This window comes from Balaenoptera borealis (genome assembly GCF_965194805.1).
Source record: "Balaenoptera borealis genome assembly, chromosome: 13".
NCBI classification, from domain to species: Eukaryota; Metazoa; Chordata; class Mammalia; order Artiodactyla; family Balaenopteridae; genus Balaenoptera; species Balaenoptera borealis.
In genome coordinates, this window is record NC_138870.1 from 48,342,554 (window position 1) to 48,367,385 (window position 24,832).

Genomic DNA, 24,832 nt, shown 5'->3' on the forward strand with positions numbered 1-24,832 from the left:
AGAAGGGGGCTAAGTGCCCGAATGAACAACAGGAGGGTCAGGAGGCAGTGCCCATTCACGGATGGGTTTTTTAAACCCACTTTTATTCATTAATTGTAAGTAGTACAAATATTCCAAAAATATAAACAGACACTTAATGGCATCCTACATTTCAAGTTTTTGAATACAACGTTTATCAAACCATGAACCTGTAAGCAAGGTAGTCAGAACCCCACAGCCCAGTCACAGTGGGAAGCATATCTCCCCCACCCTCCAAACGGTATCTTGAAGAGGGTTACGTGGCACGACATGGAACATGTAAAATCTGAGATACTACAAGCAAAGAAGCTCACGGGGCGCAAAGAGGAGGGTCTGCTCCAGGGGCAAGCCCCACAGCAGTAAAGGAATGGGGCAGGGGGCCAGACCCCTGCCTTCCCTCCCCTGCTTGAGTGCAAGTATTTACCAGTATTAAAATAAAAGGACAAAACTAAAACCCCATTTTACCAAAAAGGCGACTGAGGGACAGTAGTGGCAAGTAACCGACTGAAGACCTGAAGGGGAAAACAGGCTTACCTTCCGGAGATGCTTGACCTGTCTGGGACATGGGATATAGGACAGCCTTACGGGGGGGCGGGGGGGTTGCCTTACTGAATGAGGCCTCATGAACAGAGTAGGGGTAGCAAAATAGAATGGAATCCATTTCCCAGGGAATGACTGCCTTTAGACTTCCTATGCTTTTAGCACAGAGAAGTTTGTGGGCCACTGTTAACAGAGGTGAATTTATAAAATGGTCAAACTCTTTGGGAGGCAGGAGGGAATTAAACAGAAGGTCCCAGGTTAACTGAAGGCAAATTTACTCAACCTCGCTATAGTAAGGGACCCATGGACCTACAGAGTGTCCCCTCTACAATGTGCAGAGTGGAAACTCTTACCTGACCCTTTCCAAACCGGTCCTGTGTCCAAAGCTCCCCCTATGAGAGGGACACGAACATCAGGCTTTTGATTTAGAAGCCCAATCAGAGAGACACACTGTGTCCCTGAAGAGGCACCTTAAAGAACTGAACCTGGCAGGTGGGCAGATTCCTGGCACTGCGTGAACTGGGGTCGACCAGGCCTGGTGGCCTATTGCTTCCCGAAGACCAGCCTCAAACAGGAAGGGCTGGTAGGAAACCCCGGAACAGATCCTGGGGTGAACTGGCTCCCTCTCAATCTTGCCCTCCTCCAAAACTGAGTCTGGCCTGATTCCTCTAAGGAGCAAGTCTTGCCCCTAACACACTGTGAAACTGGAGACCAGAGGGTGCATAATGACTCCAGGCTGGCTCTGGTCCACACCGATGGACCCTGCTTAGACTTATTTGGCTGAGCTGCCTCTCCAGGGAAGGGAGGAGAGGGTGAGCGGGGTGTGGCATTTCCGGTGAGGAACTGCATGGGGGCAGGGCAGGGTTCTGGCGAGAACGAGGCCTATGGAGGCGGGCTTCATGCAGAAGCAGCGGGGACCCTCCCACCAAGCCATCCTGGGCTCTAGTCACGAGTCCCTTGGAACACTTGGACAAGCCTGATAGGAAAGAGGGTGGCACCAGCTCTTCCTTCACCTGGAGGCAAGGAGACCCAAAGCAGGGCAGAAAGGGTCCTTGGAACTGGATCAGCTTAGAGCCTCTTATTGCTTATTTAGTCAGAAAAGCATAGCTGGACCCCATGGCAGATTTGGCCCAAGGGCTAACCCTTAGGATGGGGCTCGGGAGAGAGGCCCCTCCTGCAATATTAGGATAGAGGCCTAGGCCAGGGCCTTAGAATCAGAAGCTCCCATTTTCCTTCAGGAGATGTCGTTCCTGGCCAGCCCTGGAGCCCTCTTCCCCTACCTGCATGAAGCAGGATCCCACAGGCACCCGGGAATGATGCCTGGGAAATGATCACATGGGCTTTGGGGACCCTGTTCTACTCATGTGACACCGAAGGGAAAGACAAAGCCTCACAACCTTGGGACAAGGAGGGGAGGTGGCATCACAATGCTAGAGAAGGATGCTAGGCGGTCAGAACGCCAAGCTGCTGCTCCACCACCTGGTCCCGGCTAGCTCCTCAGACTGGCCTAGTGTGTGGCCAGTCTGGAAAGGATAATGGGGGTAAGTCCTGAGTGGGCGGTGTTCTTGCACCTGAAGCAACTTACAAATGCTTTGTGACATCTGCCTCCAGGGAAAACAGAGAGGGGGATAGGCCATGGTTAAGGCAGTGATGCTGAAGTGGGGCTCCCTCTGGGGGACCCCTTGTGCTCCCAATTACAGCAGCACTTCCCCTTTTGTTTTCCATTCTGGGGAAACTTCCTTTTTGTGACTTATTTTTTAAAGCATTCACTATTAAGAAACTTTGAAAGCGAAGAGACACGCAAAGCGCAGGTGTGTGAAGAGCTCACTCACACCTGTTACCACTGGCAGGAGGCACGTGCGTGACGTTGGGAAACTGAACGGTGAGACACCCAGCCCCTCAGCCCAGGAAATGCAGGAGTGCCTGAGACCCTGGAGAGAAAAAGCAACGGCCAGGAAGGACGAAGACACTTGGCCCTGCGGGAAGACACGAGAGAAAAGAGCCCTGCCCAAGACACAGGCGGGTGGGACCCAGAGCGCCCTTCCCGGACTTGGGGACAAAGTCCTTGCGGCAGCACCAGCAGAGAATGCCCGAAGGGCAGACTGAGGGACACATCCCGAGCCCATCTGACCTACAAGCCAAGGGGACACACACACTCACGCCCTTGGGATTTTCCTCTTCCCTGCACCTCCAGGGCCTCCCACGTTCACCTCAGGCCCAGGACTGCAGCTCTGTCAGAAACAAAACAGCCCAACACTCCATATTTCCAAAGAAAATTTTAAAACAGAGTCAAAAGAACGGAAATCAGTTATCTGTCCTCTTCCAGGGCAGGGAGAAGACCTCCTTCCCCACAGGTTCAAGACTATGGCTAGGTGGTGAGGAAGGCAGGCCCGGCACCCAAGCCTTGGGGAGACACAGAAAGGGCCCGAGCCAGGCACTCGGCCAGAGGCTAGTGCAGCCCTTGGGCCACAGGACCTGATGGCCACTGGGGCTACCAGTTCTGGATACAAGCTTTCATCTTCCCAGAAATGTCGTCTTTCTGTCTGCAGCAGTCGGCTAGAGAAAGGCTTCGGGAAGATGTGTGCCTGGGGCACCCGAAGGCAGCCTCTGACCCTACCTTTCTCCGTGGCATAAGCCTTACAACGCTGAGGAAAGGCCATAGGTTTGGCAACGGAGCCTTCAATGGTCTTCATCCCTATAGAGCTCGCTGGCTCTCAGGGTGACAGGAGAGGAGACAAACTAACTTGGGGAGAGTCTTGATCATTCACTTTCTCCCCCAACCTGACACGCTTATATCCCGGGGCCACAGTTCAAGGCAAGACACACTCATACACACACACACACAAATACACACACTTACTCACATCTCGGGAACCCAACTCAGGGAGCAGGCAGCTCTGGGTATCGCTGGTCTGATATCTGCCCACTCAGCATCTAACCCGTCCTAAAGCTCTTTCCAATCACTTCTATTTCCAGGTCTCATTTAGTGAGATGCTCCAGATTCCGCTCTGTCAGGCTGATCATAAAGGCACAGTGTAGGAAAGTCCCCTACTGGGATGGCCATTGCTTGGCAGCAGGGAAGGTTAAGGGGCCCGCAGCTGCCCAAGGCTGGTGTAGACATCCTCCGCTGCGCTCAGCTCCTCAAAGATTGGGATCAGGTTCAGCAACTCCGTGTCTGCCATGTCATCAAACCAAGACTGCACAGGCACCTGGAGAGGGAAAAGGCAGCGTAAGTCTCCCGACCGCCAGTGCTTCCCTCCCTTGCCCCAGACCCCCGGAGGCTGGCTGGTCCACCTGGGGTGGTGCCCTCCTCTGGTAAAGCCCATGGTTCCACCACCGTCCCCTTCTCCCTCCTCCTTCCAGGGCAGGGACTCTCCCAATCCCTGCAGTGTGGGTGTATCTGGACCACTCACTGCATTCTCTGGGTGGAAGATGTAAGAAGCAGGCGAGTTGTCCAGAATGAGGGTTTTCCTCAGGTCCCTTCCCAGGCGGCTGAGGTCCTTGACATAGCAGCCCTGGTGAAACACACAGGACTCACGGAACAGGCGGGCCCGGAATACCCCACACCTGTCCAGCAGATCCGTCACAGGGTCAGCATACTGAGGAAAGAGAAGATGCTTTTTGTTTGGATGCAGTCCTGGTTTCCCCGTGGTATCCCGTGGACCAGCAAGGAGCTGCCACACCTGCTCCTGGCTCTTTACTCCCCTCCTGCCCCCAGGTACCTTGGCTAGGCTGGCAGTGAAGAGAACACATTCAAAGAGTTCCCCCATTCGTCTCAGGAACTCATCCACGTAAGGCCTCTTGAGCACGTACACCTGAGGAAAAGCACAAAGGCTTGTTGGAGGCATCCCTGTGAGGGTGAAGCATCACAGCATCGGTCACGGTCACCACCTACACAGAGAGCAGTAAGTAGGTTCAGACCTTACTCTGTCTGGACTCCCACACCCCAGCCTCTGGGACCACCTGGCTGGAAGCCTTCTGCCCCACAGACCAGGGCACTAGCGTCACCTCCTCACCAGGCTTCTGCTGGCTCAGTGGTCCCAACCTTGACCCAGCTCAGGAAGAAACAAAAACACCTAATGTCCCGGGAGCCATCTTTGTTTCCGGCGGCGAACCATCAGCTGCCTCCAGAAACAAGTAATCAAGAATAGGCCTCACAGATGGAAACAGCCTATCCTGGATTACTTGAATCCAGCCACAGCCTCTGTGGGAGTTTCCTGTCCTTGGCTCTGACAGGACAGTTAGTCCAGGTCCCCATCAGGCAGGGTCGCAGATACTTCCTGAAACCTTATGCCCTCGCAGAGCTTCTCTGAAATGCACCAGGGGAAAGTGACTTTTTCCCCTCAGTGACCGCAGATCTGACACCCTGCAGCATCTTGCTCTAGTGACCCCCCCATTTTGTGCTTGCCCCTGACAGCCACCCCTAACCCTGGTGTCCACCTTTCATAACCTTGCACATTACGGCCTAAAAGCTTCACTGGCTGCATGTCCCTCATGGGCCTGCTGTCTGTTGCTTCCCTGTCTCCACCCAGGTGTTCTCCTCTCATCCAGCCTACACAGGTGCTACTGGAACCACTCCTTCAAAGTTCTTTTCATCCAGCTCACTCCCTGCTCAAGAGTATGTGCCTGCCATGACTCTCCCTCCTGGAGATGGCCTGGACTGGCCATCGACTCACCAGACCCCTCCCAGCTCTGCAGCAGAAACCCTCTGCTCCAGGTAGCCACAACCGGGCCTCCTTTCATTTACCATTTCTTTAACCTTCAACAAGTCCCTCCCTCCTCCTGGCTATTCATCAAGCTTGGCATCCTCTCAACACTCTTTGCTGAAAATGCACCTTCTGCAGGTAGACACCTCACCCCCACCTCCGCTCATTTAAATGTCATCCCTTTTCCATTATTCACACCTCTCCTTGTTAGCCAGGAGTTCACAGTGTTTGAAGATACGCCTTTGTCTTTTATCTGTGGGTTCTGTGTATCTCTGTACCCTCAACTGGACTGTAAAGAGCTGCTGTGCAGAGTCCAGTACTGGGACTGGGAGAGCACCTCAGCGGGGAGGACGGTGGTGGGGTGAAGAAAGCTTCTAATGGACACAGGGTAGTGCTGACCACCCATGGAAGCCTCAAACCCCATTTCCCTACAAGTAACTCTTCCATTTGACTATCAACACCACAGGATCCTTAACCCTGGACTGAGCAGGTTGTGTAGGGCCAGAGCCTCACCTTATTTAGATTCAAGCGCTTTTTGATAGATGGATACTGAGTATTTATTGTGGCAGAATCCAGTGTAGGGACCCCAAGGGGAGGGGAATTGGAGAAGGCTTTACAGAGGAGGAGATGCCTGTTCTGGGGAGAAAGAAATTCACCAGCTAGATGGAATGGGTGGGCAGGGGAGGAGAGAAAACAGCTAGTACTGACTTCCTTGTCTGTAATAGGCAGATACACCAACTCTTCAGCTTTAGAGAAAATGTATTAAGTCATATAACAGCGCTGGTCACATTCAGTAGGGGCAGGGGAGATAAGTAAATGATAGCTATTACTACTATTAAATAATTTAATTTTAAACAGCTTGGCTGCAAAGAGAAAAAAGGTGACAGCTAGAGGGGGATGAAGGGCTGCATTTTTTAAGATGCGAAAGCCTAGAATGTGAAAGGTTACCAATAAAAACAGAGAGGCTGAAGTTACAGGAAAGGATCAACTGATGGAACACAAGCCCCGAGGAGCAGAAGACCCCGAGTTCCTAGGCTGGGCGTGGCCTGGCAGCAGCTCACCTGGTGAGTGGTCCCTTCGATCTCTACAGGCACTATGAAGTCAGCGTTGTTGATTGGCTGGAAGGCAGAGGAGTTAATGAGTCAGCTCGTGGGAAGGGACAAGAGCCCAGCCACACCCCAGTCCCCGCCACAGCCAGTGCTCCGCCCCCTGGGCGGGGTGGGGAGGGACAGATATCAGAGGCCCTAGGAAGCTCCTGCTGCCCCAACTAAGTGGCTCTCACCCAAGTACAGGCTGCGATACCCCTTCTGGTTTTCCCTACTTACCACCACCTGCAAATTCTACCTGAGCTGAGACAGTCTCTGGGCCTTCTTGAGTTAACAAACATCCTGATAAAATGGATAGGGGCATGGCCCAAGGCTGACTTAACCCCTCTTTTGTACCCCTGTACAGAGCCCTGGTGGCTGTGCTGTGACAGGGGGGGCAGCTGTAGCCTGTTGTCAGTGACTGCGGAGAGCAGGAGGTCCCACTCAACATCATTCTCTGGTGGGGCCTCCAGGTATCTGTGATGCGACTGTGGCTAAATGCCAGAGGCCGGCCCTACTTCTGATCACTCTTCCATCATCAACTTTAGGCCACTTCACTGGCACCTGCAGTCAGGCTTCCAAGACAGCCCAGGATGAGTGTAAGAGGAGCTCCAGATGTCCAGTTACCTTAAAGGAGCTATGCACAAGGGTTTCATCCAAGTCAATGACCACGCAGATTCTTCCTTGATCTTCCTCTGTCACCTCCGGGAGCAGACAGGTCCCTGGAATCTAAAACCAGAGCCAGGCTACTGAATCTGCCACCGAGAAAGACTAATTTCCCCCAACAGAACTCTGGGAAGAGCTGGGCCCATTGAGGAGATGGAAGCCCCCTACTTCAGCCCAAGAGAGGCGACACTTAAAGGCCAAGAGGTAGAGAAAGAAGAGACTGAGCTGGCTCCTTCCTTCAGCCTGGGACTGTGAAGTGATCCGGATACTGGAGATGGAGGCCAGAGCTGGTGATGGATACCAGCTGTCCCCCGCACAATCTAATGCCTTGCACATGGTGGGCCCTCAGCAAATATCTGGGACAAATAGCTTCCGGGGGCAGGGAGTTAGCCAGCCAGACACAGAGGGATGAGGGCATCACCGCATGGGGCATGGGGTTAGCAGGTATCACTGGGTGTTGGGGCTTCTGAGGACATACCCTGTGAGATTCACGTACCTGATAAAACTGGTACTGGAGACACTGGAGCAGATCCGACTACGGGAGAAAAGAAGGTGGTCAGTGCCAGCCCACTAATGCCTTTCCTGGCTGTCTAAACCCCACTCAGGCCTGGAGGGGAATTTTCTCCCCAAGACCCCAGCCCCCTGGAAAGCTCTGACATGACAAAAGTGACTTTCCTTAAGAGCTGGGCAGGAAAGGGGCCAAAATCTTCTTTCCACACTAGGCTTGATGAAGGATGGAGAAGGAAGTGTCCCTGTTCTCAGCTGCCATTGGCTCTCCAAGGAACAGGGAACTCAAGCAGCTGATGCAGGGACACAGAGTCAGAGGCAGAATCAAAATCGGAACTCCTCACTGTGGAGGTTTAGCCTCTTGCTTAGTCCTGGAACCCAGGCTTCTCTTTGAGAACATGTGTTTTCTCCATCCTCCTTGGGGGCCTAGATTAGGGGGAGGTGCGCTGAGCCCCTACAAAACACAAGTAAGCCAATGTGAGCCCACACTGTGGGTCCTGAAATGGGAGGTAGAGTGCAGAGAGCTCAGAAAGCCTCTTCCCGCCTTTGGCTAATAAGTAAAACGTTATGATGTAACAACTAAGTGATCTTAATGGGAACCCTGAAGAAAAATTAAAATCCTAGCACTTAGAAAAACTTAATGTTGGCATTTTAGTGCATTTCCTTCAAGCTTGCTTTAGCAAGCAGTCTTTTCTCTTCATGATATATAATTTTGCATTCTGCTTTTTGACTTAATGTTGCAACTCAATACTCTTCCACATTGTTGTGAACTCTTAGTAAAAATTAACAGTTCAGTTAATACCGTCATGTTGTACTTCATTTAGCCATTTTCCCCTTTTGGATAATGAGGTGATTTTTCACTGATGTACGTATCTTTAGCCTGGTTTTGAAAGAGAGGAAGGACAGCTAAACCTTGGTGTTTCAGAAAGAAGTACAAATGGCACTGGAGAAAGGAGGATTTCTGTTCCCCCGCCTCTGAAATGCCAGACATATCTTCTGGTAATTATAAGAATCAAAGACACCCACACATTTCCAAATGTCTCTCACAGGTACAAGGTGAGAGTGCTGCAAGGGGTTATCAAGAATGTGATAGAATTTCAATTCCTTGGTTCCCTGAAAGCCTAGAAACTTGGAAGGTATTTTTGCTTAGTTAGAAATAAGAAACAACGATCGCAGGACTTACAACCAGAGCGATCTGAGTTCAAACCCTGATACTACCATTTATTAACCATTAACTCTTCAGAGGCTACATACACCCTCTGAGTCTGTGTCCACGTCTGTGAGTGGGAATCCTGTGGCTCTCCTTGCAGGGCTGCTATGGGTCACATGAGACAATCTACGCAAAGCACCTTGCATGGTTCCTGGAACCTGGAAGGATCTGGGCCGTGGGGCCCCTCAGAAACCACAGGGACATCCGGATGGCCCACACCACAAATGGGAATCAACAGGAAGATGGACCGCTATGGGAAGGACGGAGGAAGGGCCTCCTCTGGGCCAGAGATCTTCCAACTCAGGCAAGGCTGCCCTGCCTCCCTGCCGTGGTTGCAGGGACCCCCACTCGCTCACAGCAGTCCCGTCCTTGCCGGCATCACGCCACCCTGGATCCAGCTACCTTAGCAATGGTGTTGGCTTCCTCCTTGTATGCGGAGAGCTCAGTGGAGGAGCTTGACTGGCCAACATGCTGGGCGCGAAAACAGCAGAAAAGGGCCTTGAAGATGTTACGTCCACGAGGCTTCTTAGGAGAGGACTTGGAGACCAGGCCTAGAGTGGAGGGAATGACAGAGGCATTAGCTACAGGGCGTCTGTCCACAAATACCCACCCCCGTGCTGTATCCCCTCTAGTTTATAAGCTCCACTGGGGCACAAGGCACGTGCTTGGCGAACAACCAAATACAGTCAACGGTGAAATGTACATGTTTATTCCAACATCATCTCTGTAAAGTAGAAACAGCAGGAATCCCCAGTCCCTGGTTTGGGAAATAAACTGCAGAAAACTTGCTCTTCATTCCATGGGGGGTGAAGGGGCACTCAGAGATGGGGCCAGCTATAGAATCCACTTTGGTAGCAGCACACTGAGGGAACCCTCCAAGGTAATTCACAAAAATCCTCCCTAACACCAGTTCCCAGAATACCACCCAGTCTAGAGAAGGGAGTAAGCTAGACCTCTTCAAGTCGGTGCAGCTACAGCCCTGTTCTGGGTCAGCTTCCTTCAATCAGTTAAGTTGGCAGCACTGAGCCCAGACTAGAAAACAGAACAGCTTCAGCCCCAAGAAGCTACAAGCTTCGTTCACACCCTTGTGTCCATCCCACACTCCAGTCACTTTCCTTAACACTCCCTCCCCTCAAAGACCACAGGCATATCACTCTCTTGGGACACATACACCCAGCGCTGGGTTCTGGGTTGACGTCCCTGCTTCTAGGCTACAGCTGCTAAGTCCTGCCTTGACAATTTGAGCTTTGGAAATACAAAGCCATTTTAATAGGAGGCTTGGCAAGGCAGCCCCAGAAAGGCCAAGCCGATAGAAAAAGCTACAGGCATTTACAGGATCAACCAGAAATGGACTTTGGAAAGTCTTTTTCAAGTTCCTTTTATTATTATTATTTTTTTAATTGGAGTATAACTGCTTTACAATGTTGTTAGTTTCTGCTGTACAGTGAAGTGAATCAGCTATATGTGTATATACATCCCCTCCCTCTTGGACCTCCTTCCTCCCCTCCCCCCACCAAGTTCCTTTTATTTTAGAGGAACTGTTGCAGCAACTGTTGAGCAAGAGCAGGGAGCCAGGATGGGTACTGTGGCCAGGAGGTGGCGCCGCCCAACCGCTGCCAGAATGGTCCTCAGCCACAGGTCTCCTCTCCAGGGGCCAGGGCGGGGACAGGCCTTGGGATGAAGTCCACCCCACTCCGCTTTAAAGCACAGGGCAAACTCCTGCGCAGGGAAGTAAGTGCCAGACATGTCTCTGCCTTTATGTAGGTGCGGGGGAGAGACAGAACGTGGCACTGAGGATAACCTTCCCCGTGCTGTTGGGTTTAAGAAGGGAAAGGGGGGGGGCAATGTGGTGAGCCCCCCACCCCAGCAAGGCCAAGCTCCCTGGCTCAGTCCTCAGAGTACAGGCTGCACCTGCACGGAGGTGGCTCCGGCAGAAGAGGTGATGGGAGAGCCATTTAACACCCAGTTACTGGGCTGCCTGAGCCCCTGGAGAGGAGAGAAAACCAAACTCTGTTCCTGGGACCAAAGGTGAGGCCGCTGACCCTCAGTCAAGGGGCAGTCAGCACCACCCCAGGACAACCGACTCAGCTCTGGCTCAACAGGAAGGCTGAGGGCTTCCTGCAGGTGCAGGCTGGGCACCCCAGTCCGTCTGGTCCAGCGCTCTCTCCTTCCCCTCCCTGGGTCGGGCAGATCCCTTGACACTGGTATGACCATTAGAAACCTTTTAGAAAATGTTCAGGCTTCCCCAGCAATTAGCCTAAAAACCTGGATATCACTCTCAAGCTCCTGGCCCTGCTGGAAAAAATCAAGATTTCCAGGGACTGGGGATTTTGCCCTGAAGGAAAAAGTTGCGTTGGAGGCCTCGCCCAAGGCCCCTGAGTCCAGGAGACAAACTTGAGAGCAGAGCTCAGTACTTAAAGACAGCAAGACGAGAGGTTCCTCGGACTCTTTCCTACTCTGAATAATCTACCCAGAAATCGGAAGGAAAGGACAGCTTCTCCACCTGCCTGTACGGCCCACATTCAATTCCGAGCCCAGGGACGCAAGCAGACGCTGACACAAAGCTCCAAGACCAAAGCTGAACCATCTCTTTTCCTTTGGTTTATGGTTTCTTCACGCAGAACCACAATCAGAGGCTTAACCCGGGCACTGAGCCTTTCTTAAAAGGCCACACAGCCCAAGCCTTTCCTGAAGAGAGGCCATCAAGAACGCACTCAGCATCTTAGTGACAGACGCCGTGAAGGCTGAGTAATCCTGAGAGGCAGGGGGTGAAAGGGGCAGCTGGCTGGGGCCGTGGAGAGGCCTCGCCGGTGCCCACTGCGGGAGGCCCAACAGGCAGGAGCGCTTCAGCCTCAGACAGGGAGCTTGGGAGGGGGCGGGGGCGCTCCTCAGCTCGGTTCGGACTCTGCAGGGGATGAGGTCTTCTTAAAACACAATGCGGCCAGGCAGCCCCTGGGCCTCAGAGACCACAGATGCCTTGACCCCGGGGGCAGGCGCTCGGAGCAGAGCAAAGAGCTGGGGCGCCTGGGGAGGGGACCGCAGACCCACAACAGCAAGGTCAGTACCCCAGATGTTCCTCACTACCCCCTCCCCCATTGGGGCCCCACTTCCCTCTGTCCTCCTCCAGGCTGTGTGTCCTCCTCACCTTCACAAACACTGCCACTGACAATCAGTGGCTGTCAGGGCCTCTTCGGCCTCCCGCTAACATGGCGGCCTCCTGACGGGGCCTGCCATGGCCTCAGCCGGGTACATTCACTGGCCTCTGGCTTCTGAGCAGCAGGTGCCCGTGACTCTGGCTGAGCGAATAACTCCGGGGCCTCCAGGGCCTTTGTCGCTTCTACAGAGCCAGGACCTGTGGAAGCCTTTGCTGGTTTGCAACCGCCCAGAAGAGTTAGAAACAGAAAGGCTCCCTCCCTTCCGAGGACAGGGAAGCGGGCTATGAGGAGCCGAGCACCTGAGGCAAGCTGCTCGGCCTCTCTGGGCCTTGCTCATGTCTACTGAGCACCAGCGATGGGCCAGGCCTGTGTCAAGACACTTGACATCATTACTTCATTTAATCCTCACTACAAACCCATTTCTAAGCACTAATCCCCCATTTCACAGAGGGGAAACGGAAGCACAGAGAGCTTAAGTAACCTGCTTGAGGTTACACAGGTAGTAGGACAGCAGAGCCAGGATCTGAACCCAGAGCCAGGGCTCTTAACAACTACTCTGTAGGGTCCCCTACAGCTCGGGCATCGTGTCCGATTACTCCTGCAACAAGTGGGAAGTGGTGGTGCACTCTTAAGATCTCTCAAGAGTGTGTGCCCTACTCCTCTCTAGGCTGGGCTGGTGAAGGATCAGTTTGGGGTCCAGCCCCCCTCCTTTGCTGTCCCCTTGGGCAGTCCATGAAAGGTGTAAGGGGTGAAATAGTACAAGGCTCCCTTCACCGCCACCCCGGCCCTGCACCTGCTCTGACTGGCAGATACCTCTGGGAGATCAAGAGGACAATGGGGTGGGGGGGAGCTGGAGCCAGGAGCTTTGGTCCAAGATCCACTTTGTTGAGTGGGTTTAAGGATGAGGGGGTACACCCAGAGAGGGATCTAAGACTCGTATCAAAGAGCCTTTCAAAGGACTCCTTTCAACCAGCGCTCAGCACTGTGTCCGTGACAGCCAGGTGCAGGTCACCCCCATCCCTCCGTGTGTGATGGGAAGGGGCAGTGGCCCCCTCCCCGGAAGAGGAACACTGGCACAAGAGGATTTACAGGCCGGTGAGGATTTCATTGCACAGGTTTCCCCAGTGAGGAAGGGCAGGATTCCAGTGGGTACCACATAGCTCCATTACTGATGTGCACCTGTTCTCCCTGCTCCGAACATCTGGTTTGGAGCTGAATGTCGGAAAGGACCAGCACAGACCTAACGGGGCGGGGGCCGCAGGGGGGAGCTCTGGCTCAAGAAGGAGGTGCGCAGGTTGCTGAGAACAGGGAAGCCAAGCCACCCCTTCAGCTCACTGCTGCGAGGCTTCCTACTGAGGCAGGATGTGAAGAGAAGGGGGGATGTGGGAGGTATTCCCCCTCCCCCTCCCCCCAGGATCACCTGGGCTGGGGTCCAGGCTCTGCCAGTTACTACTCAGCCACACAGCCTCTTTGAGCCTTAGTTTCCTCATCCGTTAACTGGGATAACAGCAAGACCACTCTCCTGATAAACAAGACTGAACACAGTCATGCACTGTGCAGACTAAACTTAAATGCCATGCTCATTTTAATATTATCTAAGGGGAGATGACCACTCCTTGGCAACACTGTGGCCACCCACCCAGCATGTGGCTGAAGCTCAAGAACAGAAGATGAGAAAGGTGCCAGAGGAACTCTGATCGTGAGCAGGTTTCAAAAAGTCAAAACCACCCCTATACCTTCTCCCACATCCACTACAAAACTTGTTTTCCAGTTGCAAACTCCTTGGCTGGTCTCTGCGAGTAACAGGAAAGCAGGTGAGGCTGTTCCACCTGAGACAAAGAATGCCCTCTCCCCTTGCGTCCACCATCACTGGCCCCCAAGAAGCACCAGGTGGGGATGCTATTTGCCTCTGCCTCTTAAGAAGCTTGTGCACCTACATGTATGCGTGTACACACACACGCGCGCACACACAGATGAAGACTGGCTTTGCCTGGACAACACTATTTTTAACCTTCTTCTGAAGGTCAGGTTGAGATATCACCGTTGCCAACAACACAGCTTTGTGTCCCAGCAAAGGAACTCCTCACACATCCGCCTGGGATTCGGCAGAAGGCAAGCTCTCAGGCTGTCGGATTTTAACAAGCCCATTCATGTAGAAGGATGCCTTCTTGGTTCATCTCTCAGAGTACTTCTTTCTCCACCATCTCTCATTCCCCCCACAGCAAAGGATTTAGTCTGGCTATCACTATAAAATGGCCTCCCGGAGGGGCCTCCCTCCCCTTAGCTTTTGGAGGAAGGAGAGTATTTGGAGCATTTCTGGCCTTTCTTGGCCAGCTGCCTGGGCCTTGCAGCCAAGATGCATCTGATTGGGGCTCCCCGTGGAGAGGAGTCCTCCCAGGTCCTCAGCAAGGGGCATCTGTGCCTTGGCTAAGGACAGGCCCTAAAGCGCCAGGTGGACAGAAGGGCTCTTGGACCATCAGGTGAGTCAGCAGGGGAACAAGGAGGTGAGAGATGCCTAGACATCCCCCACACAGGAAAGACTGGAAACCAGAGGCAGGGTGTACCAGCTTCCACAGTGCTCAACTGCTGACTCTGCTCTCCTCAGGTGACAAGGCAGGGGGGGGGCCTCACCCAGCTCGGCACCAGTTCCCGAAGTTCCAGAGAGCAGCTGTGAAGCTGACAGCGTGGACTTTCAAAAAGTAGTTTCAGCCACGTTGTTTGGCTCACACCAGCATGTTCTACACTAGCGCCCTCCCCGCGACCAGCAGCCAGGCCGTCCCACCTACGCACACGTCTCCGTTAGTTCCCCTTCCCTGGACAGGACAGCTCCCTGCCTCTACCTCTCTTCTAAGAGAGGAGGACTTCTTTCAGTCCTGGGTCCTTAACGCCACTTGTGGGGTGACGGTGGGGGACCCGGTCACTCGCTGCCTTGCCTGCCTTTTCCCTGCCCCTCCAGCAGTCATCACTGATCTCAACACAGGGCCTCGACTTCAGGACCTTCCCTCAAGAAGCACTCAAGTTTGGGAAGCAGGGGATCCCTGGCAACTTCTAAAAGAGGATCAAGATACTCTGTCAATTTCCAAATCAGCCTTTAAAAGAGTTATTGGCAGAACACCCTCCTGGGCAGCTGTAACATATTTCAGAAACATGCTGGGGCTGGGGGTGGGTTCCCAGAAGCAGCAACAGGCCCTGGACCAGAGCAGTTTCCTCACGGATACGTCAGCAGCAGGCTCAGCCCCCAGCCCCACACCAGAGTGCTCTTGGTGGATGTCAGGAAGTGATCTGATGGCTCACAGCAGCAGCAGGGATAGAGCTGAGATGCCATCCAGGAAAACCCAAAGGGCTGGACCCTGCCCTTGTTTTACTGTATGCAATGCCTGCTAGAGCAGAGATGTCATCGTGGGGGACTGGAAGCCATACTTGCCCACCTTGAGCCTCCCTCTTGCCCTAAGGAGGTGCGGAGCAAGCTCCTATGGGAGGCCGGGAGGCTAAAAGGAACCTGCCAGCAGGACACGAACACCCTCTTAGTGGCTGTTTCAGCCCCTCTCTTGGCTCTCTGCCCGATTCCTGAAATGCCTGGGTCTGGTGAAAGACCTGAAGAATCTAGTGCCTCTTTCCTCTCCAGCTAAGAAGCCTGCTTTAGGTGACATATGCATGAGAGTGCGATGGAGAAAGAAGAATGAAAGCTCAGGACAAAGCAAGGGACCTCAACAGTCTCTCCTCTGACCAGTGAACGACAGAGTGGTTACACAGGTGCCATGGACTTAGGCTTAAATCCTGGCTCTGCCACATGTAAAGTGTGTGGCCTTGGGCCTCAGTTTCTTCATCTGTAAAATGGAAAGACTAACATTACCTATTACATAGAGCTGTGAGAATTAGAAGGCGGTCTGGGTGTGTCCTGACCCTAGTAAAACGCTCAGTAAATCTCAGCTGCTAGTCATTCAGTACAAAGCACTTTCATACCTTTATCTCAGTCTCAATCTCAAAATGTTCACATTGAAAGAGACCACAGAGATTTCTTCTCATTCCAGAGGTCACACAGAAGTAGTGGCAGGGCCAATCCTGGGAAATGGCCTTTTCCAGGACTCCACAAAAACCAATCACAGTCACACACACTCACACACTCGTTGAGGGTGGCCAACCAGTTCCTTCCTTCCTTCCTCTCGTGGCTGGTTCCCCCCCCCCCCCCCCCCCCCCCCCCCCCCCGCAGAAGGACCGGAAGCAGCCTGGCAGGGAGTCTGTCCCACCTACAGGGTCACTCACCTACTCCTCCCACACCCCAGCTGCACCTGGGACCAGCCCACCAGGATAGGTGTGTCCACTGAGAGAGCACTGAGCTGGTCGTCAGGAAGCCTGGCTCTTGCCCCACTTCAGCCTCTCAAGCAGCCTTGTGGTCTCACCTAAGGCACCACCACCCTGGGTTGTTTCCTCACAGGCCAATCAGGAAAGGTCTACACTGCATGGTCCCTCCCAAGGTGGCTTCAGATCCCCTGAAGTTTGAACAGGCACTCTAAAAAGTGGAATGCACAATGCAAATGAGAGGCAGTGCGGGCCAGCGTTAGGTTTGACTCTGAGCCAGTCCTAGCTGACACGAACCAGCCACGTTCCTGTGGACAAGGTGCTTGGGGTTTCTCAGCGGAAGTTTCCCTCACTTGTCAAGTGGGGATCATTCCTATCTCACAAGGTCATTGTGAGGCTCAAGTGAGACACTATCAATAGATATAAAAGGCTAGGGCAGTGCCTGCCCCACAGTGAGTGCTCTATAAATATCACGTGATCATTACTGGTAAGCGGGGATCACTACTCTGTCCATTCACACTCAGAAAACTTTTGGACTCCCCTTTAGGAGCCACAGGATCTTTAACAAACAGGCAAACTGGATCCCTCCAGGGACTCCTCCTGCTCAGGGCTGAACAGGCAGCTGGGGCCGCTGCTGCGCTCACCTGGCTCTTCTCCAGGGACACCTGTCAGAATCACAGGGACCATTTGGAACACACGGATGCCCGGCCCACCTGCTCATGCTCTGATTCAGTAAGACCCAGGTGGGGTCTGTATTTTTAGTGTCACAGGAGTTTCTGATGTGTGTCCCTGGCTGAGAGCCAATGTCTAAAGGTTGCCAGTGGTCCCTGTGGCCCCTTTCCCCACCCCATCTCACTGGCTCAGTGTCTCTGCAGGTCTCAGGGGACTTGCACCCCAGAGCCTGATTTTCCTTTCTAGGGGCACTTGCTCTAATCTATCACAATGCAAAAGACCCAAGCCTCCTGTCTCTTCCTGCAGGTCCCTGTTCCTGGGAGGAGGGGCCCTAGCCCCATTCTGCCATGGAGGCAGAAGAGCTAGGACCCACGTCCTGGGAAGGCACTTCCACACACCTGCAGTATGCACTCTGAGCCTTCCCATGAATCTGCTTAGCTCTCATTGGGGTTCGGGCCACATTTGTTCCCTGAGAACTGTGTGGGTGGGAAAGAGCAAGTTCTACAGGATGCAAAAACTATTCATATGTCACGAGAGAAGAAGAAGGTATCGAATAAAAAGAGGATAAGAGCAAAGCCTGATTTGGGGTGGGGGGTAGGGTGGGAGGGGGGACTAGGAGCACCTGGGAAAGGAAAGGAAATGCCAGCAGGTCCACTGAGAGATCAGGTTTAAAGCTAACCCTTAGAACAGCTGACGAATATAAAACAGGACATCCTTGCACCTCCTGCCCAGAGGCCGTGTGTTCGCTGGAGTACCCATTCTGTAATAACAGACCTGGTGCAGGCACACTCAGACCTGAAGGGCTGGGCACTCTGCCAGACAAAGAAACTCTGTTCTATTTGGCCTCTGGTCCAGAGAGGCTTCAAGTTCTAAGTTCAACCTCTCCACTTTGATTTCTACTAGTTCCTTCAGAAGATTTGCACGTTAATAAGCTCATCTGCATCCCAGTTGGGAACTATTCCTCCATTTCAGAAGAGGGAGGGAATCATGACAGAGCCACACCCAACCCCGTGTCCGCAGGACAAGTGAGTTAATTCTGTGCTTCCCGGGCTGGCTGGCCTGAGACAGGGTGAAAAGCAATTTAATGCTGAGTTTGTGCTTTCTCAAGGTTATACCCCAAAACCACAGCAGCAAAGACATAGCTTAACATCTATTTCTCTTCAAAACCCCAGTTTCTTTTTCTTTCCTTGTTACTAGCATTCCTTAAAGAAATCTGAATCTCACTGGGTTCTTTAACTCTCAAAACAAATGCAGACGGTAAGAGAACGCAGCACACAGTTGTCTCAAGTCTTCATTACATCCACTTCTGAGGGGCCGGGCAACTGCTCACAAGGTTTAGACTTCAGAGACTCTTCACAGGAGGTGCATGGCTCCCTGGCCTCCTCCCGTCCCAGATGCCCAGGCGCCAGGCAGGATGGCAATAAGCCCCAAGGCACACGCTACTCACATAAAATCCCATCCTATGTAACAGCGGCACAAAGAAGGGGTCTGTGCAGCAAGGCTGTTTGCAAGTCTCAGAGGGTGATTCTTCCAGAAGGCCTAAGCCCTCACATCAGTGTCCCCTCTGACCCCCGGCCACCTGTCTTTAACAATAAAACCCACATGACCGTGTGCTATTTGCACTATGTCCTTGGGGGAATGGAGGAGAACCGGAGTGGTGGTCTAGCTGTCTAAAAAGGAAGGACGTTAACATTTATCAATTATCTGCTAAGTACAAGGCATTGGAGAAGTGTAGAGACCGATACCCCTATTTTATAGATAACTCACTCAGAACAGTAAAGTGATTTGTCAAGTCTCACTGCAAATAGGGAAAGCAGGGATTTGCATCCAGGCCTGAGGCAACCAATTTTGCTCCTGGAGCAATTCTTCTGAACACTTCTAACTGCTGCACCTGCCCCCCAATCCCCTCTTCACTCTGAGAGACAAACTTCCCAAGACGGTAATAAAAGACAATAACCCAACTTACCCAAAAGCTAGGAGGAAGAAAGTTGAGGAGAAGGGGAAGAGATATATACTTACATATAAATACGTATTGTCTTTCTCTTGCTTAGTTATGAGCACATGTATTAATTTGCCACAGAAAGGCTGGGAGCATCAACTCACCTTGGCTAGAAACGTGACTTCTATCGTATTTACCATTTTAACAAAGTCCTTGATCATGAGGGATTTGGAAGGTCCCACCGAGAGCACGAAACGGGACCTCTCTTCCACCCAGTTTCTTTAAGACCCCTATAGTTGAGAAGGAGGAGACAGGATTCAGGGACACTACCACCCCTTGCCGTCTCTCAAGGGGTTTTCACAGCAATTCCTGAGTCCTGGTCCGTTGCAAGCTCTGCAAGTCAAACTCAGCAGCAGAACTGCAAACTCCCAGTCCCGGGATGGTGGGCATTTACAAACGTTGTTGCTGAGTTAGCAGGGCTCCCTTGGGTTGCTTCGGGAGAGAGCAAACACAAGCTTAAGTCACCACACAAGCCCCTGCCTCACTCCAAGATGGGGGAACAACTCCAAAGGAGACAGAGGAGCGAGCCACAGTGGCCACAGAGGCCAAGGCCGAGACTGCGCAAGGAGGGGAGAGGAACCAGTGGGGCGGGAGGAGCCAGCTATAAACACACACCCTGGATGCTCACAGAACAAGCTGAGGAAGAAAGCCCCAGGGAGACTGAGACTTGGTCTAAACTTTTCAAGTTAAGGGCCTAGCTACAACCACAGTGAAAGGTGTTTAAGCTTTTACAAGGGAGCGTAAGGCAGAATTTCTCCCTTATGGGGAGAAAGCAAGAGTTAGAAAAACCTGCCACCAGCCTAATTCTTAGGGATGATCAGCTACCAGAACCTGCTGTTCTGTTCTACATGTGAAAAGACAACCCAAGGCATCATCATCCACTCCCTGAAAGGAAGGGGCGTCAGGCCTCACAAAACAAAACAAAAAAGGTCCCAACTCCCCCAGAGGGGCTGTGGGTCACTCAAGCTCTGGAGGAGCTTGCCTCCACCCTCTCGTTTCACACTGGGAGGTTATAAGGTGGGCCCATTTCCCTGGCTTCTCCCCATCTAAACTCAAAGCCCGAGGCACAATCTCCCAGCAATGGGGCGACACCGTGACACCCTCGTATGGGGCTGCAATAAATGGCCTTTTTCTGGCCAAACTGATGTTAACTTTTCTTTTTTACGTTGGTATTGTACACAACCCTATCCTTGCTGTACCAGGAAGCCATTTCACCCATCTGTTTGGGAAGATGATCCAATTTTGGTCCTTTTATCATCAATGCTTTCAGCAACTTTGTTTGTTCTACTTCCCCTACTGTAATTACTTTTGAATCATCAACACACCCAGCCAGCCTTAAAGCTCCCAGAACAGAATGCTAAAAAAGAAAAAAAAAAACTGCAATGGCAAACAACTTCACTAAAAAACCGCCCATGATAGGAGCAATTTGTATTTTTCTAGAAATTTACTGATTAATAAACTGCCTCAGTACTCCTTCCCCTTTTTCCAAAGGGAGGCAGAGCCTAGAAATGGGACACTGTGAGGAGGGGAGAGGGCACGGAACTTCAAAGGAGCTAAATAAAACATCTGCTCCCCACCCCTACTTTTATTTTATTTTATTTTATTTTTTTAAAGATGCAGGATTTGTTTGTAAGTGATGAGGGATTCAGAAAGTTGGTTTGCTTGTTGCTGGGTGCCCAAGCAGCCTAGGAAGAAAGTATGTCTTCTCTGGAATGCAGTCAAATTACACGGGGGGAGAGAGACCCCCAAGCTGTCGGCTTGAGAATTCAGATTCCTCCAGGGATAAGTCTGAAGGACAAACCACACAAAAAACGAAAAACGTAACTCTAAGAAAAATCCAACCAACATCAGCAGCTGAACACTGTCAAGAAGCCAGCTGCTTGCTTTCTGCTGTCATCTATTCTGTTCCCTACCACTTGCCCTGGTGGAGGAAACTTCCAACTCTGATTTGTAAGCTGTACCTTCAGAAGTCCAGCTTCTGAAAAAAAAAAAAAAAAGAAGTCCAGCTTTCCCTCATTCCTGGTGTGGTCCCCTCACTGGGAATGCACCCTCCTGAGCCCCTGCAGGAGGAGAGGACCAGAGTAGGGAAGCTCAGGACTCTTCTTCCCCTTCTCATCAACACTGCCCCCTCTGGAATCCTTCCACATCCACATTTCTTCATTTCTGGCTAGCACTTGGAGTCCCTTCCTGGGATGAGGTTAGGAAGAGAGCGGGAAGAATCAGGAGTTAAGTCATAAACACAGAAAAGCCTCCCCTCTTCAGCCCTCAGCACAGCTGAGCAGCAGTAGAGGGGTGAAGTTGCAGCCTGGTTAGTGATGCAGTCAGGAGAGCAGGGGGTCAGGGTCTTTTGCGGGGGTTGGGATCTGAGCAGGCAAGGCTTATTGAAAGTAGGGCCAGCGATGCAGGAAACACACACTACACCCCGCCGCCCCCCTCCCCCCCCCCCCCCGATTGCACCGGGGAATTAGGGAATGGCTGAAACCACCAGGCCAGCCCGTTTGCCCCTAGGCAAGTTGGGGGAGCTCCTTGGGACCGGGAACCCCTGAAATAAGTGATCTGCTGACTAATGTTGCCAAATACGGGGATGTGGGGCTATACCCAGGCTCCACAGCTGGCCCCCCCGCCAGGCTCTAGGCCTCAATATGTTCAAGTGCAGCACTGGCCCTTCTTGCCCTGTTCTGGGGGGGGTTGAGGGGAAGGGCAGAGACGCTCCGAATTTGGGCCCAAGAGCGTGATCTCCCCAGCCTCAGGCCAGGTGGCCCCAGTCTGGGAAGTTCTCCAGAAAAAAACAACGCTAGTCCTTACTCCCCGCGGAAATTCTGTCCACTATTTTAGACACATTCCTCAAGGCCCGAAGAAGAACGTGGGGGAGGGGAAAAGAGTTTCGGGGCCTCCACCGTGACCAAACTCAAAGATCCCACCCTCAGGCCCCAACCTTTCCCCCGCCCCCAGGAGAGGTCTCGGCCTAATCACCCTCCGGTCCCCAAACCCGCCCCAGAAAGGGCCCGCGACCCCCCTTGTGTCTCCACCCGACCCGCAAGAAGGCATGGGCCGCGAGCCGCTGCCCACGGAGAACTCGCACTTTTTCGCGGCGCGATTCAGAAACACGCCGGGTCTGATGCCATCCGGCGAATTATGTAACCAGGGACACCAATCTCGGGCTAAACAAACGCGGCTCTGTGTGTGCGGCGGCGGCCCCGGGGAAGCGCACCGGGGCAGGGAGGGGCTCCGGCCGGGCCTCGGGGTCGCGCTTGTTTGCTCAGCAAAAGCAGCAGGAGACGGCCGGGCGAGAGTCCCGCGCGCCGAGGTCCCAGGCCGAGCGCAGGGCCGCAGGCGGACCAGATCGGTCAGCCAGAGCTCGGCCCCTCCCCCACCGCGGCCGCCCCCGCCTCCGGGCGGTGAACTTGGTCCCAAGTCCCGCCGGACACCGTCACCGACCGCTGCCTGAGCAGCCTCGGGCTTGGGGGCGGGAGGGGGGGGCTGGGAAGTGCTGGACTCCAGTCCCGGCTCCATTCTAGCTCGGGATCGCCCGGGACCCCCTCGTTCCCCTCCCCTCCCCATCTCTCTCCCCGCGGTCCTGGGGCAGCCGCGCGCTCTGGTGCGGGAAAGTGACGACCCCACCCCCCAACTCTGGAGAGGATGGGCGCCTCGCTCTGCGAGCGCTTACCCCTCTGTCTCTCTGCCCGGGGGGAGGGAGTGCAGGACAGAGTGACAGCTGCGCGGATGACGCCCCTCCCCCTCGGGCGCTGGGAGCCCGGGGCCCCGCGCAGCCCTCCCCGGGGCCTGAGTGCGCACCAGGTCGCAGGGGCGGATGGAGTAGGGGGTCGGGTCGGAATCGCCCACTCTGAGCCCCGGGAGATCTGGCGCCGAGACTCGGGTTCTGGGCTGTGCTAGCCCCCTCCCCGCCCAGGGGCGACGCAAAGTTTTGGGAAGTTGCTGCCCCTACCTTGCTTGGTGAGCACCAGGGCGTCTTCCCTCCGCGCCTGGGTGATGATGGAGCCGTGTTCCATCTAACAATCCCGCGGGCCCGGGCTGGCTGGGCGGGAGGACGCGCGGGCGCACAGGCTGGGCTGGGCTGGGCTGGGGGGCCTGGGCGGGGGCCCGCTCCGGCTCAGGCTCCGGCTCCCGAGACTCCGACTCCCACTGCTGTTCACATCCCTGCTCTTGTTCCTCCCCTGGGCCAGGAAGGGAGGCGGCCTGTACGGAGAGCGGGAGGCCCGGGCAACGGCTCCCCCGGTTGCCCCCGGCCCCGATCCCCCGGCGGCAGCTCCGGGCTCCTCAGTTTGGGTCCAACATGGAGAATCCGGAGCGAAAACAAGAGGAGGAAATGGGACACGGGGCGGTTTCCAGGCTCCCCCCCTCCCCTCCGTACTCCAGATAAACAACCCGCGGCTGCAGCGCCCACCCCCGCGCGCCTCCAGGATCTCAACCCGGCCTCTCTACAGCCAGCTGGCGCCTCCCGCTCCGGAGCACCGTCCTAGGCCCCGGGATCCTCCACCTGTGAGCGGCCCGGGTTGCGGAACATCCAGAGCTTTGCAATTTTGTTACGGAAAAAGCGAATCCCCGAGGGGGGTGGGGTAGCGGGCGGGCAGGCTGGCAGGGGAGACTTGAAACCGCTCCGGCGTTCCGATTGGCCCTCTCCGAGAAAAGGGGCGTGACCGCTCCTTACTATGCGGTGCGAGGACCCAACAACATTCCAGACGCTACGGCCACGCCCCCGGGCCACTCCCCCCTCGCCGGGCTGCGGCCTCCCAGCCTCCTCGGCCACACCCCCTTCCCAACTACTTAAAAGGACACTCCAAAGCTCACGTTTCCCTACTCTGTGCTGGGGTGTTCCCGTCTGTGCAGTTCTACGTGGGTAAGGTAGAATGGTTCCGCCCTTCCGGTAATCGAGCAAGCCGCGAAGCCTAACTCAGGTCGGGCCAGGATGAGAGAGAGGGTTCGGGCAGTTGTTTTACTTCCTACTCGGCGCTCGAATTGTGGACCCACTGTTTCACATAAGAGTACAACCATCGAACCCTGAAAGGGATGCGTGTGTGTGTGTGTAGGTGGACTCAGGACCTCAGAGAATGAGAGCTGGAACTGACCTCGGGATGGTCTGACCTCCCGCCCCCCCCACTTCAAATGAGACATAAGGAGCCAGGCTTTGCTCAAAGCCACTCACTTATTCCCATTCAAGACTTCCCCTCTTTCTTCCCCTCCTCCCAATCCAGCCCTGCCCGCTTCGCTCCCCCTCCCTCACAATCCTAGCCTCAGTTTAGATGGACAGAGGTCTTTAAGGGTAGAGCTTCAGCTTTGTGGGCTCTTGCTGCCCTCCCTGCTTGCTTTTAGGCCCCAGGCACCCTTTGCTGGCTATGGCTCCTGGGCTCTCGTGAGCCTCCTGCTCAAGATACTAGGTGAGGGATATACGTTTGTTCCCAAGAAGTGGGAGCTCCAGAAGGGCAGGTTTCAGCTCAGTATCAGGTCTTTTCCAGTGAGCACAGCTGTCCACAGGTGACATGGGCTGCCTTGGGAGAAAGGGAGCTGTTCAAGTCAAGGCTGGTGAGAGTAATGTCCACTGAGATTGCACTGGGTGACTTCTGAGCTACTTCCAACCCTGATAGTTTATGATTCAATGGAACTCACCCTGCCAAGGAAGGAACTTTCAGGAAGGTCAGGATTTCTCTGGTCCCTGGGGGGGTGGGGGGGGGGGCGGGAGCTGATGGCCTTCCTGCTGCAGTTCCCATTGCCCAACATGCACCAGGTCTCACTGGGGGTTGGAGGACAAGCAAGCGGGTCACATCTTAACTCACCAGGAACTATCAAACACCTGCTCCCCATGAGGACAGGTGAGGTTGTGATGTGTATGTGCCTGTGTGCCTTCACAGTGCTCACGTGCACCTGTTCCTTCTGTTCCTACACATACATACATAAAACCTTTTTATATAACACCATTTTAATGGAAATGCAGTTTTTCCAAAATGAAAGTAGCTGGT

General features: G+C 53.8%; 1 protein-coding gene across 2 annotated transcripts; it reads right to left on the reverse strand.

Moving 5' to 3' along the window:
• Window positions 1-50: 50 nt before the first annotated feature.
• On the reverse strand, window positions 51-23,404 carry CTDSP2 (CTD small phosphatase 2). 2 transcript variants are annotated; one of them, XM_082351284.1, is made up of 8 exons: window positions 22,804-23,399; window positions 9,135-9,283; window positions 7,512-7,550; window positions 6,977-7,078; window positions 6,326-6,382; window positions 4,281-4,373; window positions 3,972-4,157; window positions 51-3,767 (listed from the first exon to the last, which is right to left on the reverse strand). In XM_082351284.1, the coding sequence occupies exons 1-8, from the start codon at window positions 22,865-22,867 to the stop codon at window positions 3,642-3,644; spliced, it is 816 nt and encodes a 271-aa protein (XP_082207410.1). In that variant the 5' UTR covers window positions 22,868-23,399; the 3' UTR covers window positions 51-3,641. The 2 variants fall into 2 exon arrangements, with proteins under 2 accessions (XP_082207410.1, XP_082207411.1); XM_082351285.1 differs by lacking the exon at window positions 6,977-7,078 and having other exon boundaries at window positions 22,804-23,404.
• Between the last annotated feature and the right edge of the window lie 1,428 nt (window positions 23,405-24,832).